Here is a 14472-nt window from a genome sequence, read left to right on the forward strand (position 1 = left end):
GTTCCATCCCTGTCACCTCACAGAGCCAGGAATATCCCCCAAGCACCACCAGGTATGATCCATTCCCAGAATGATTCAGCAGTTTAGACCTGGGATATGGCTCAGATAACTGGGGTTTGGAATCAAGCCCCAGATTGAATCCCTGGCACTTCATCATCCCCCAAACACAGCTGAGTGTGACCCCACAAATTAATGACAATGAAAAGAAGCCAGTAATTTGAGGCCACGGAGAGAACTCAAAATAGTGGAACACAGGCTTTGCATGTGCATGACCCTGGGTTCAATCCCCTGGCACCAGAAGCTCTCTCCTGGTGTACCCTGAGGATTGCCAGTGATGTGGTGGCCTGAGCCTCTGAGCCCCACTGAGAAAGGCCCCTATTTTAAATAGTAATTTATCTAATTTACTCTCAACATGGAGAGGGAATGATGGTAAGAGGGAGCATATCCAGTCTATTCAGAGAACTTTCAAATTGTACCACTGATTTCTCAAGTTCTAATGTGATTTTATCTGGCCCTCACTAAGAATTATCTCGCAAAGAGACCACAGTTGCCTTGCCAAAAGTCTTGAAGGTAGAAATGATTTAAAGTAACTATTCTACACTTTACTTAACATGTTCATGTTGGCGTGTATCATTGGTACCTCTCAATATAGCTTAATTAACATAAAGTACAGCACTGAGTCTACATCTTAACATATTAATCTTCTTATATTAGTCTGTTTTCTTTTGCACAGATTTCACCAGTTTGCTATATTCTATGAAAGCAGGTCTTTTTATTTGTCCTAAACCCACCTGTTTTCTATGTTGAGAGAACTCACTACAAGTATTTGAAAATATATTAGTCAGCTCTATCCTGAAATATTCATCCTATCCGTAACCCTTCATGACTTCCAGTTCTGATCATATGTATATCCCCTTTTCTTACCAACGCTTCTAATATCCACTGCTTTTATCAAGCCTGCACTGCACTGTAGCACTGTTCTCCCATTGTTCATCGATTTGCTCGAGCAGGCCCAGTAACGTCTCCATCGTGAGACTTCTTTTTACTGTGTTTGGCATATTGAATATGTCACGGGGAGCTTGCCAGGCTTTGCCGTGCAGGTGAGATACTCTCAGTAGCTTGCTGGGCTCTCCTAGAGGGGCAGAGGAATCGAGCCCAGGTCGGCCAGGCAGGTCGCATGCAAGGGAAACGCCCTACCGCTATGCTATCACTCCAGCCCGTATCAAGCCTATTAAGTCATTTTCATTGCACTAATCTGAATCTTTTCCAACTTTTATCCTTTTTGAGCAAGTGATCTAAATTATGGTAGTATAACTTAAAGTTGTCTTTAGGATGATAATTTTACAAAAACTCTTAAAATATGCTTGTTTTTAATCTTTTAATTGAACAGTATACTGTTCACTTTGAAATTTTACCAGGACAAAAAGTTAAACCCTAATGAAAGCTGTTTAGTGTCTTCCTTAAAGGTCCAGTGCTTCTCTGCAAAAGTTCTACCTTTGCTTCTATTTGATCTGTTGTTACCTTACACTGTTGGCAGGGTAACAGTTACATAGGACGTGCATATCATTGGGCATGTTGTGGTTAAAATAGACTGAAAGCAGACTGGAGCAGTAGTACAGCAGGTAGGGCACTTGCTTTGCATTCAGCCAATTGGGTTTGATCCTTAACATTCCATATGTTCCCCCTGAGCACAGAGCCTGGAGTAAGACTTGAGAACCACTAGCTGTGACCCAAAAACAAAACAAAACTATATATATATATATAAATAATAATAATAAAGGCCCTCCCGTTGATCATCGATTTGTTCGAGCAGGCCCAGTAACGTCTCCATTGGAGACTTTGTTGTTACTGTGTTTGGCATATCGAATACGTCATGGGGAGCTTGCCAGGCTCTGCCATGCGGGCGAGATACTCTCAGTAGCTTGCCGGGTTCTCCGAGAGGGGCGGAGGAATCGAACTCGGTTCGGCCATGTTGGCTGCATGCAAGGCAAACACCCTACCGCAAATAATCGTACTGAAACAGTTCTAAAAATGATTATATTACCTGTACTGCCAGGGGGAAAAAATAAGTACCAGACTTCTTTTCTTTTTTTGACTATTTTGGGTCACACCCAGTGACGATTCTCAAGGGTTACTCATGGCTCTGCACTCAGGAATTACTCCTGGTGGTGCTTAGGGGACCATATGAAATGCTGGGGATTGAAACCAGGTCGGCCTCTTGCAAGGCAAACACCCTCCCTGCCTTACTATCTCTGAGGCCCAATACCAGATATTTTTTAAGCCCTTGCATTCATTAATCTATGAGGTTGCTTCAATTCTCCATCTTAGCAAATTGTGTATAGGGTGGCGGAATAATATACCCGAAGTCAACCGTGGTAGAGCTTTTACTGCAATCCAGCCAGGCTAACTCAGGCCTACTTCATGATTTCATATGCTCACGTGTATTTAGGGACTCATTTTTTTCCAGGATAGTTGTAACTTTATCTATAACATTCTTTCTCATTTCTTAGATTCTTTCTCTTTAGTTCTTTAATTTCAATTTCTAGGCATCATTTCTCTAAACTAGATAAAGGAATAAACACCTTTACCTACCAGTGGCCCAGTGAAGGCTCAGCTCCTGCCACACAACTTGTTTAGAATAACTCAGAATTTCTAGTTGAAAGGACTTTTGGAAAAAATGAAAGTTTTTGTTTTTGTTTTTGTCCTTAGAAGATAGAGAATTTGTAGGTAGCTCAGTATAACCACTACTATATTCTGAAAACCTTTCCATTTTACCACTTACTGCCATGACATATATCTCCAACCTCCCTTTGTTGGTGAATGGTTGGTCAGCAATGCTAGTGAGCACTCAAAGATTCCTGTCTAAAAACCTCTTCTGTTTTTGCAGTGGATAGCCTGCTGAAATACACTGGCTATGGGAATGCTGCAGGACTGTTGGCGGCCAGGGGCCTCTTGGCTGGAGGAAGAGGAGATAATTGGTACTCAGAGGACGAGGACACAGACACTGAAGAATACAAAAATGCAAAACCAAAGTATAGTATCAAGTTTCTTTTCATCTTACTATGCTTGTACCTTTGAGTTGGTTATTTGCCTTTCACTTCCTTTATTCTTATTTTTCAAGTGTTTCTTTGCTTTTGTGGATTTGGAAGCTTTCTGTTTAATAGTGGGTTTTTTTGAGGTTAGTTCATAGTTACTGCCTTAGAGAGTGACTGCATGTGATTGAGGATGAAGAGTATTGCTAGAAATGTTCAGTTCCATGCTCCTCGCAGTTCTTATGAGAGATGATGTCTTAGTTATCTATTGCCATAGTCTCTAAAATTATTATTGCTTACTTTTTGCTTTCCTTTTCATAGGTTGGTATTTTATAAGGTATGACCAAGATCAAGTATTTAAGTTGATTATTTGATGCTTTCATTTTTCTCAGTAATCTGAACATAGATTCCATACATGCTGATCTTACCTCTTTTATATAGTCTTTTTTGAGTCATTAAAATAAACCAGGAGGGGGCCAGGATATAGCTCAAATGATTGGGACGCATATTCAACTCCCCAATACTATGTAGCCACCTAAGCACCAGCAGGTGTAGCCCTGGTGACTCCCAGAACCCTTGGGAAGCTCCCGTCCAAAACAGACAGGTAAAATAAAATTAAGCAACAAGGCACATTACTTGAAAAATGAACAAAGTCTGATACCACGGTATTTTAGGTGATCATTTTTTTAAACAGATGGATCGGTGTGCTGAGTAGACAAACTGGAGACTTTTCTTGAAGTCTTCCTGGAATGGGTGTTTACAAACCAAAGGCATTAATTCTTGTACTCAAGTCAAAACACTTTCCTTCTACCCTCGCTCATTCTTTTCACCCCACTGAGTCCCATCCCAGGTAAATGTCTTAGTTTCCATTCCCTCGGAGTACTTGAGCTCAGTTATCTGGCTTCTCTGATTGTTGAAAGGGTTTGCCCTTCTCTTTGGCATTATTGGTGACGCTGCCATACTGTGTCTTTTACTGATAGTCTTCTAGAGCAGTGTTTCTCGACACAGCTATGTTCACCTTCCAACCTTGTTTCCTTCCTATGGCCCCCTGCCCTACTGGTTGGCTCCCTAATCTCATACTGTCACCCCATATTTATAGTTTTCTCATACTGTGTCCCCCTACCCACCTTGGAATATCTTGGGAGTCTAACAGGGGCTGTTCAGCCCTTGATTAAAAACACCGGTCTAGAGTTTGCTGTGGATCATGTAGTGGTTGAACAAAGGTAGAAAACCATCATCTACAAAATTAACTCCTCCTTTTACATATATATTGTAACCTAATAAAGTTCAGGGGGCATGACTGGAGATACAAGATTCTTCTCTAAATAGATAGAATTTACATGGGGCCTATATCACTGGTAAATTTAGGTCTGTACAATTAACATTTCTTTTGGCATGCCCAGTCCTATAAGTCTCAATAGGATCACATCATTATATGTTACAGAGGAGGCTTTTTGGAAGGAGAAGGTGGAGGAGATGAAGCAGTAAGTTGTTAAGGCTCCCAGCACTGGGGCCAAAGACGTGAGTTGGTGACAGAACACTTGCCTTACATGTTTGAGACCCTGGGACTACAGAGAAAGATCCACCACCATTTAGATGCTATAAAATGGGCAACTCCATCAAGTGTTTGAAGCTAAGATAGAGGAATCCTATAATTCTTCCTCTAAATATAGAAGTCATCATTTTAAGTTAGTCTAGCAAGCTCTTGATTTTTCTGTTCTGTTAACTTTTTCCATGTCAATATTTTACCAGTTTATTTAAGTCTCACCATTTGAAACATTAAAACTACTGGCAATGTCATTTTTAATTGTAGAAATTACATTCATTATGTCCCACATATGGATACAGTCAATATGAGTACTCAGAAGTGGTTGACATCATCACATCTTAGTGTAGATTGCTGATCTGTAGTGACTTCCTTGCAAACTCCAGAATGTTACTATAATACAAAGGAGCCCAGAGAAGATGCAGGAACACTGGGTCTCTCCCAACAAGGGAAGTAGAAATACATTGCATTATGGAAGCGATATCCTATTTCAGGAGAGTACCTTTTTTAAAAAACCAAAGATCCTGATGTACAGGACTGTTACTGTCTTAGCTTGCTGTCGGATTCTGTAACTTAAAATTCCCTCGCTGGAATCTTCTCTTTAGACCTGAACTAAAGTGATATTTATAGAAAGAAAGGGGAGAAGATGGTCACCATTATGAAACTTGTGTTTTTAAAACTTACTTATTTCAAGTATAAACGTGTTTCTTAAGTAGTAGTAGGAGGAGGAGGAGGAGTACATATTTCCACATCGATAGATTTTTTTTTTTTTTTGCATCTTTCCCCATTCAGGTAAAACAGTGTGGAGGGGTGTTTGTAATCTAACATACTTATTCAAATGGTCCCTGTGAAAGCAGCAAAGAACAAATTACTCAACAAGCAAGAGCTCTGTGCTGTGGGAAATGGCCCTCAGAACTCAAAGAATGTTTTCCCTAGATCATTCAGAAAACTTAGCAATCTAGCAAGTTTATAAAGTCAGCATTTGAAAGGATTGCTTAATCCCTCACTTCTTATTACCTGTCACCAGTTAACGTTCCCAAAATCAGTTTCTTTTCTATGATGCATTTACTCACAACAGTTGATGGTATTGGCAAAAGCAGAGAACTTACCCTTAACTTACCCTTGTTCTTAGTGCCATTGTCCAAAATTTAAGTGGATTCTGATTAACGCACCAAGGTAATCTGTAAACCTTTAGTGGAATCTAAAACCAAAAAGTATATGCTGCTTACATTTGGGCTGTGGGAGACAGGTAGTATCACAACAATTTTTTTTTCGGCAAGATAAATGTATATAATGGACTGGAAATGACTTTCTCAATTAGCACACTTATATGAAATACCTCGTAGATTCAAGTTACATACTGCACAGTATTGGTATAGATATTGGTATAGAAAGGAAAGATAGAATTCTTTCATATCCCCTGGAATCAAATCCAAGGACTCAAAAGCATCAAAAGCAAGTGCTTTACCACTGAACTGTATCTCTGACCCTCGTTCCATTTTTTTTCCCCCTCTGAGCCTACAGGTCCCTGGCTGTAACAGTGATATAATGTAGTACCTGTTAATATATAAGATCTAGACATCTTTCCAGACATCAAGATCAAGTATCAAGGGGCTGGAGATCATATGGCAAGCAGGGCATTTGCCTTGCTTGTACTGACATGGGTTCAATCCCCAGCACCCTGTTTGGTCCCTGATCACCACAGGAGTAATTCCTGAGTGCAGAGCCAGGAGTTACCCCTGAGCTTTGCTGGGTGTGGTTCAGAAACTAAAAGTGTGTGTGTGTGTGTGTGTGTGTGTGTGTGCCGAAAGACATTTGGCTGTTTCAAACCAACCTTATTTTTTTTTCACACTGTATATAAAGGAACTAGGGATCAAATTGGTATCTTTAAATAACCCTTATGTAGGGGCAGGTAAAGGGAATGACCAAAGTCCACAGAACTTTAGATCATGCTTGCCTTGCATGATACCAACCTGAGTTTAATCCTTAGCACCACACATGTTCCCCTGAGCACTGTGGATGTGCGCCCCCAACCCCACCAAATACATCCTTAAATACTGTTACTAACCCGCTCTAGTTCATATTCACATCAGAAATTGTTGTACTAAGCAAACTCAGGGCTTTTTCCCTTTTTGCTTGTTTTTATCTCAGGCCTTTTGTTATATTGCTAAAAGTCAGGTTTCACTATTATTGTCCCCATAGAGCTTTAATATTACTTTTTAATATGTACTGGAAAAAAAATGAACCAAAAATGAGGTATTCAAGATTTTTTGTCTAGCTTGAGCTTTGGTATATTGACATATTTTAGGATTTAAGTAGCATTTCTAGAATCTTGAGCTTTTTCACCATAAGCAAGCATGGAGCATGAACCAAAATTCAAATCCCTAAAAGACCAAAGTAGAAAGAAAAAGTATTGCCACATTTGCCAGGTGTACTGCTTCCATCCTTTATGGAAGTTTACCAACCTCTGTAATATTTGTCCACACTAGTTTTGCATTTCAAAATAAAGTTTTGTCCTTTTTATTTTGCATTATTAGTTTGGGTAAATGCCAGCAAGAGACCAAGTGTGTGGCTCAGTGTTTTAGTACTGAGTTTTCACCAGGTTTTATTTGCTGTGGATTCACAACTATTAGTTTTCTTGATTATCAAGAATAGCATATTTTTTAACTATAATTTTGGGGAGGGGGCAAGGTAAGGGGAGTGGTGTTGAATACTTCTTTTTAAAATACTGGTTCAAATCATTCTCTAAGGTCCTGATTCTAAATTTTCTAATTATATTGACACAAAAGTTGAAGAAAACATGACATAAAAACACAAAGAAGTGTAGTTATTTGATCGAGAGAAAGCTGCAGTTTGTAAGATTCCTTGAGTGAATCCTGAATAACTGCACTGCTTGCTTTTTTGTCTGATTCAAAGATTCAGTCAAATCCTTATTTTCCAAAATATTTCCTTGAGAAGTGGCAAGTGTCGGCAGAAAAGATGAATCCGATTAATATGTATAAATAGTAAAATTGTAGGAAGCCAAAACTAATGATCATAAATAAATTATGCTTATATAGCTTAAGTTCTTTTAAGACTTATTATCTTATAACAAATAGTAGGGCTGGAGCAATAGCACAGCAGGTAGGGTGTTTGCCTTGCTCGTGGCCGACCCGGGTTCGATTCCTCCGTTCTTCTCAGAGAGCTCTGCAAGCTACCAAGAGTATCCTGCCTGCATGGCAGAGCCTGGCAAGCAACTGTGGCATATTTGATATGCCAAAAACAGTAACAACAAGTCTCACAATGGGGACTTTACTTACTGGTGCCCGCTCAAGCAAATCGATGAATAGTGATTTATATATACAAACAATGGAGTATTATCCAGCCTATTAATTGTACTAATTGTACCACTCTGTATATTTATAAGGCTGATATGTGATAGACTTACTCAATATTTGATAGATTTTTTAAAAATCATATTACTCCTAGGTACCAGAGAGATAACATGCTTGCCTTGCATGATCCCAACCTGAGTTTAATCCTTAGCACCACACATGGTCCCCTGAGCACAGAGCCAGGAGTAAACCCTGAGCACCGTGGGTGCGCCCCCTCCACCCCCACAAAATCATAATACTTTAGTAATTTTTCCATGTTCTTTTCTAATAGACTGCAAAGACTTGTATTCAGAATGTGGTTTCATAATTTATCCTGCTTTAATTTGTGGAATCAGTATGTTCCATGTAAATGACAATTCTCAAATTACTTGAGACATCTTCCCTGAGACACCACTAACTGGTATCTCTTCAGAATAGCTAACTTGAACTGTAATGCACACCACAACATACCCAGTCGTAGTGCAGATCCTTCCTTATCGAGGGAGGGGAGGCATTTCTGTTTGCTTATTTCTAAGATTGTAGCACTTAGTCATTTTTTTTTCCTGAAAGAGGGACAGTAAGCTACTTAAGCTTGAGACCCTCCAGACTAGAGTAGCAATTCACTAAGTAATTCAAGTCACTGCCTTGCTCATTTCTCAGCAAGTGGCTTGCTGATGTTACTATTAGTAAATGGTGTTTATTAAGTGTTCAATATACGCCACGTGTTGTTCTGATACTTTGGGTAGGATTATTCCCCATTGCATAAATGAGAAAATGAAAGCGCAGGGACGTCCAAGCAACTTTTACAGCACACATAGTTTGGATCCATGCAGCCTGACTCCAGAGCTTGTGTGTCTGGGAATTTTTTTTCGTGAGTGTTGAAGATTGGCAATGCAAAGTTTTATTGTACTCTTCAGTTTGTTGTCTTCACTGGGGAACAAAATTCCACATAAAATTGATCATTTTAAGAGTGTTGGTCTGTGGCAGTACATACGTCCATGTTGCTGTGCAACCATCACCACCATCCATTGCGAGAACTTTTCCTTCTTCCCAGCTCTTGCCATATCCCCTGAAGAATCATCATTCTACATCTTCTGTGCATTCCACTAGGAACCTCGTATAAAGGAATCACTTATGTATGCCCTTTTGTGATTGGCTAACTTGAATTAATGTATTTGATATTTCCACGTTCTTTTCTAATAGACTGTAATTTATCCACATTATAGTATTTGTCAGGATTTCGTTCTATTTTTAAGGCTGGATAATACTCCATTGTTTGTATATACCACATGTTGTTTACTCACCTCTTGATGGAATCTTGGGTTGTTTCCAGTTTGGGGCTATTGTAAAATAATGTTGCTAATATGGCTCAACAGATGTCTGTGTTCTTGCATTTTTGTGTATAAATGTGGAAGAGAAGATGCTGGATCATATGGTAGTTCTAGGTTTAATTTTTTGAGGCAACAACACATATTTTACATCCCTCCTAGTGATGCACACGGGCCCCAATTTCTAAACATCTTTGTCAGTGCTTATTTTCTGTGTTGTTATTGTTGTTATTTAATAACCTCCAAATGGGGTGTGAAGTCATAGCTGGTATTTTAAGTACCTCTCTATTCTTTCTCAAAGCCAATGAAAGAGAGAGATGAGTTTGCCCTTCAATGGTTTTCTATTCTTAGACCAGCTGTTATTTTTATTGCCTATAACCACAATAGAAAATAAGGAAAAAGGTGCTTTTTATAAATGCTGATGTCAAAAAGCCTAAAAGTTCTATTCAATTCTTTTTTCTTTTTTTTTTTTTTTTTTTTGTTTCAGTTTTTGGACCACACCTGGCAGTGCTCAGAGATAACTCCTGGTTCAGTTCATTCTAATTCAAATAGCTTTTCCAGGCAATTGTGGCTCTTCCTTCATGGTACATTCAGAATCTGTCTATCCCTTGCTGCCTTCACCACTCCTGCTGGTTCAAGCCAAAATCAGGCGGGACCAGTGGTAAGGTCAGAAAAAAGGAGAATAAACAAAATCATCTCACTCTAAAACCATTTTAATAGCCACCTCACTGATCTCTTTGCTGCTGCTTCTATCCTCTTCATCTATTCTCAGCCCGGTAGTTAGTGTAATCCTTATAAAATGCCAATCACGTGCTGTCACTACGCAGATCTCTGCAGTGACTGAAGTCTGAAGTGCGCACTCATAGTGGCCTCGCTCCTGCCTGGAGCTTTTCCACTGGTTATTCTTCAGCCTGGAATGCTTACTCCCCAGACAGTAACATAGCTCACTCCTGCTCCACTGTCTAGTCTGTACTTAAGTATCATCTTCATAAAGCTTTTTCTCTTCCCTTATTAAAAATCACAGCTGGGCCGGAGAAATAACACAACGGGGAGGGCGTTTTTCTTGCACGCGGCTGACCCAGGTTTGATTCCCAGCATCCCATAGGGTCCCCTGAGCACTGCCAGGAGTAATTTCTGAGTGCAAAGCCAGGAGTAACCCCTGAGCATCGCCGGGTGTGACCCCAAAAGCAAAAAGAAAAAAAATCACAGCTTTCTTGTCTTCACCCTGGCCACATCACACTTCCTTATACTTTGACATTTCTCATCTTCTAATATACCAGATAAGTTACTTATTAGTTAAATCTCTTTTGCCCTCTAGGAGATAAGCTCCATGAGGGAAGAAGTACCTTTTGCATGTTTTTATTCTTTGGGTGGTCTTCAGAATAGTACCCAGCATGAGTGGGTACCCATTACATTTTTAATAATTTTCTGAATTGTTCAATTTTGTTCAGTTTAGATGATATTAGGATATCAAGATGATTGAGTTTCCTTTCCTCATCACTGTGTTTACTTGTGCAGTGGAAATCAAATTCAGGAAAATCAGTATATGGTAAATTTCTACTCTCTTTTTGGAGAGTAGGCAAATTCTCTCGGGAGGTTTTCCTGGAAAGACAATTTTAGCTTTATTTGCATCTGTTTCTTTTCTCACTGTCCTTCCCCGGTCTGTTGACAAATGCTTTTTCCTAAAAACCCCTTATCCTTTCCTTAGAGTTTCAATCTGTCAACCTGTAGCTTTGATTTAGCCCACAACTAGTTTCTGTATGACTTGCCCACGTTTCATTCGTTATTTGTGTTTGTGCTTTCTGTTTGTTGTAGTTCTTCTCAAAATAATTACTTACTGTGGCCTGAGAGATGTGGTACAGGAGGTAAGACGCTTGCTTTGTGTGCAGCTACCGCAGTTTGATCCCTAGTACCACATATCCCCGCTAAGCACTGATGAAATGACCCCTGAGTATAGAGCCTGGAGTAGCCCCCAAGCATCACTAGTTGTTGCCCCAAAACAAATAAGTTAACAGTTACTTGGTAAACATTAGAATTCAGTTTTACCAGATAAAAATCTGTATGTCTGACTTCTTTGGTTTTTTTTTGGGGGGGGGGGGGTGACTTGTTGCAGAGAGGGCCCAGAGAGGACCTCCTAAGCAGTGCTCAGGGACCCCATGGGCTACTCCTAGTGATCCTTGGCCAAACGGACTGGCAGTTTGGTGAGAAAGCCGGTGAAGATGGCATTGCTTAGATTCTTTGGTGCTCGGAAGGCCATGTGGCGCCAGGCTCAAACCTGACATGTTCTCAAATCCCTGTACTGCTTCCCTATGCCTGAATGTCTAACTTCTTTAGGGGAAAAAATGTTTTGGGGGGTGGGTGCTAGAGCGATAGTACAGCGGGTAGAGCATTTGCCTTGCACGTAGCCGACCTGGGTTCAATCCCCAGTATCCCATATGGTCCCTCAAGCACCACTAGGAGTGATTCCTGAGCACAGAGCCAGGAGTAACCCCTGAGCATCACCAAGTGTGACCTAAAAGGGAGACAAAAAGAAAGGGAAAATAATGTTTTTAAGAAGGAAGCTTGCATCTTACTAGGCCTGTGTTTCACGTGGAGATCTTGTGATGGAGTTTAGTGGTCCCCATCAGATGAGACATCGGCCCCTTTGGTTTGACTGCCCACCCTCTGCCTTACCGGTAGGAATTTGACTGTAGTCCCTTGAATAAAATCTAACTCATTTTTAAAGATAGGAGTTAGTTTTTATATAGCACAGATAAAGTAAGTAAAGTCCCTCCCGTTGATCATCGATTTGCTCGAGTGGGCCCAGTAACGTCTCCATTGGAGACTTTGTTGTTACTGTGTTTGGCATATCGAATACATCACGGGGAGCTTGCCAGGCTCTGCTGTGCGGGCGAGATACTCTCTGTAGCTTGCTGGGCTCTCCGAGAGGGGCGGAGGAATCGAACTCGGGTCGGCCATGTTGGCCGCTTGTAAGGCGAACGCCCTACCACTGTGCTATCGCTCACTTTCTTAATACATGATCTATTACTATTGCTGTTAGCCAAGTGTGTTAATAATATAAAGAGCAATCTTGAAATATATTTCAGCTTTTATGCATATGTTTATTTTGCTCATATATTTTTGGTATGTCTTCATCTTTTCTGCTCCAGACCCATAGCTTCTGTCAATTCCTAGATATTAGAAAATCCTTGATGAAGTATCAGAGATAAGAATTAAATATTTTTGTCTCCTTTTACATATTTATACGCATCTTCCTGGAATTGGAGAAATTGGGAAGATGGGTAATGAGCGTAATGGCACGTTAGGAAAAAAAATCATGACAAACACAAAATTGCCCAGTAAAATATCAGCCACAATTAATGTGCTTAAACATCTTAAAACTCAGTCTTAAAATAAAATCAACCCCAGAGTTTCACAGTGTTAACATTCAAGTCTCAGCCTGTCATAGTTGAGGTTATAAAGGTGGTGAGTTTATGTTTGAAAACCATTTTATGCAGCCTCACATCATTACTAGGGTGGTGACTATTATTTTCATTTTCCTCTTTGGGAAGAGAAACATGACACTAGATGGAAGTTGAGATAGGAGAGAACAACTCTGTATCTGCCTCCTTTGCAGCACGTCCGGTTGACATTTTTGCTGTAGGAGAATTGCACCCTAACTCAGTACCCCAACGCTTTATGTTTTCTGTGGTGATATGTGCTGCTTTTGAACAAACTGGTGGAGGGGGCCAGGGTTCAGGGGTGTCTTACTAGGAAAAAAATTAAACCCATATCCCTGAATGACTGTGAGGCATTGGAATGTTTTACTCCATGGGTAAAGCATGGTAAGTTTTTGCTCTCTAAGAATACATTTCTGACTGCTGCTTTTATGCAAAAGATTTTGGGTAAACAAAGGACTTGAAGGTATTCATAGCTAATTTCTAAGTAAGCCATTAAATCATTTATCAGTAGAGGACTTGATGTAAACTTGTAGAAAACAGACATTTCCACTGAGCCCTTAGAAGAACAAAAAAAAAACCAAAGGTGTCAGATCCAGCAGTTCTAATCCTGACTTGGTATACTGTGGTATCCACGTGCCACTGTGCCACTGTACTTAGCAAAGTGTCCTCCTGACACACTTCTCCCCTTGAGACACATGCTGGCTTATGCTGGCTGGCATTATATTATAGACCAGACTGGATCCGCTTATTTAAAATACCCCATTTAAATCAGATTGAACTTGATCCCCTCACCCCCCACTTCTCTCAGGAAACAAATAGGTACTATCTATGTTAGTTAATATAACTACTCTCTCTTATACTTTCTTCTAGGGCCTTGATTTCCTTTGCTTGTGATATTTGCCTATAATAAGTATCTTATTTATGAGACTGCTTATTTCTCTAATAGGTAGCAGACAAGAAATTAGTGAAAGCATATCCCATGGAGAGAGTATACCAGATAAGGTGCTTACCTTGCATGCAGCCAACCCAGCTTCGGTTCCCAACTCCACATAGGGAGCCCCAAACCCCGCCAGAAGTGATTGGTGAATGCAGAGCCAGGAGTAAGCCATGAACACTGCTGGGTGTGACCCCAAATCAAAAATTTTTAAGTGAAAAATTTTAATTTTCAGCATGATAGCTGGATTTATTATAAAAATTCCTTATAACTCAGAAGTCTTACTTGGATCCTTGTCTTGATTTTTGGAAAATACAATGACCTCGTGCAGTTTTTTAATGGCTGCTAGTTTGAAGTTATTTTTCCTCTTATGATCACCTAGGATAAAGAAGCAGAAATAATAGCAGACGGTGTCTGTATATCAATCGCTTGGAATGTAAAGATAAAAATAAATTTTTAAAAAAAATATGTTTATTCCCTCAATTCTCAGAGGAGGTCCAAGCCTTTTCTTTAAAGTTTCCCACATGATTGTGGTGCACAGTCAAAGTTAAGAATTACTGATGAGCCTGTGGGTTTTCAGGCTGTTTCCCAGAGTTCCTGAAAGGGCCTTAAGGACTGCCATGTCCATTTTATCCTTTCTGCTGAGTCTTCCTTTGTTTGTTTTATGCATTGACTTTCTGCGTAGACTTCAACTTTTAAAAATGGGTGTGGGGATGTTCCATTATTTTGAAGGAAAAGTTCTTTACCATGTCTCTGGACCTAGGTCTTATGCAAGAATGGGAAAGTTTTTGAGGATGGCTAGCACTGAATTCATCTACAAGACTCTGTCATTTAACCTC

The 14472-nt window shown here is 40.0% G+C and overlaps 1 protein-coding gene across 6 annotated transcripts in view; it reads left to right on the forward strand.

Annotated features, from left to right (window-relative positions):
• The window catches only part of RIC8B (RIC8 guanine nucleotide exchange factor B), a 128388-nt gene that overhangs the window by 95596 nt on the left and 18320 nt on the right, over positions 1-14472 (forward strand). For all 6 annotated transcript variants that reach the window (XR_008793145.1, XM_056118730.1, XM_056118766.1 and 3 more), the window contains exon 9: positions 2888-3032. Coding sequence is in view for 5 of the 6 variants with exons in the window: in XM_056118730.1 (XP_055974705.1) it covers positions 2888-3032 (145 nt within the window). In the remaining variant the exon portion in view is untranslated. The remainder of the gene's footprint in view (positions 1-2887; positions 3033-14472) is intronic.

This window comes from Sorex fumeus, unplaced genomic scaffold, assembly GCF_029834395.1.
Source record: "Sorex fumeus unplaced genomic scaffold, SorFum_2.1 ptg000003l, whole genome shotgun sequence".
Classification (NCBI taxonomy): Eukaryota; Metazoa; Chordata; class Mammalia; order Eulipotyphla; family Soricidae; genus Sorex; species Sorex fumeus.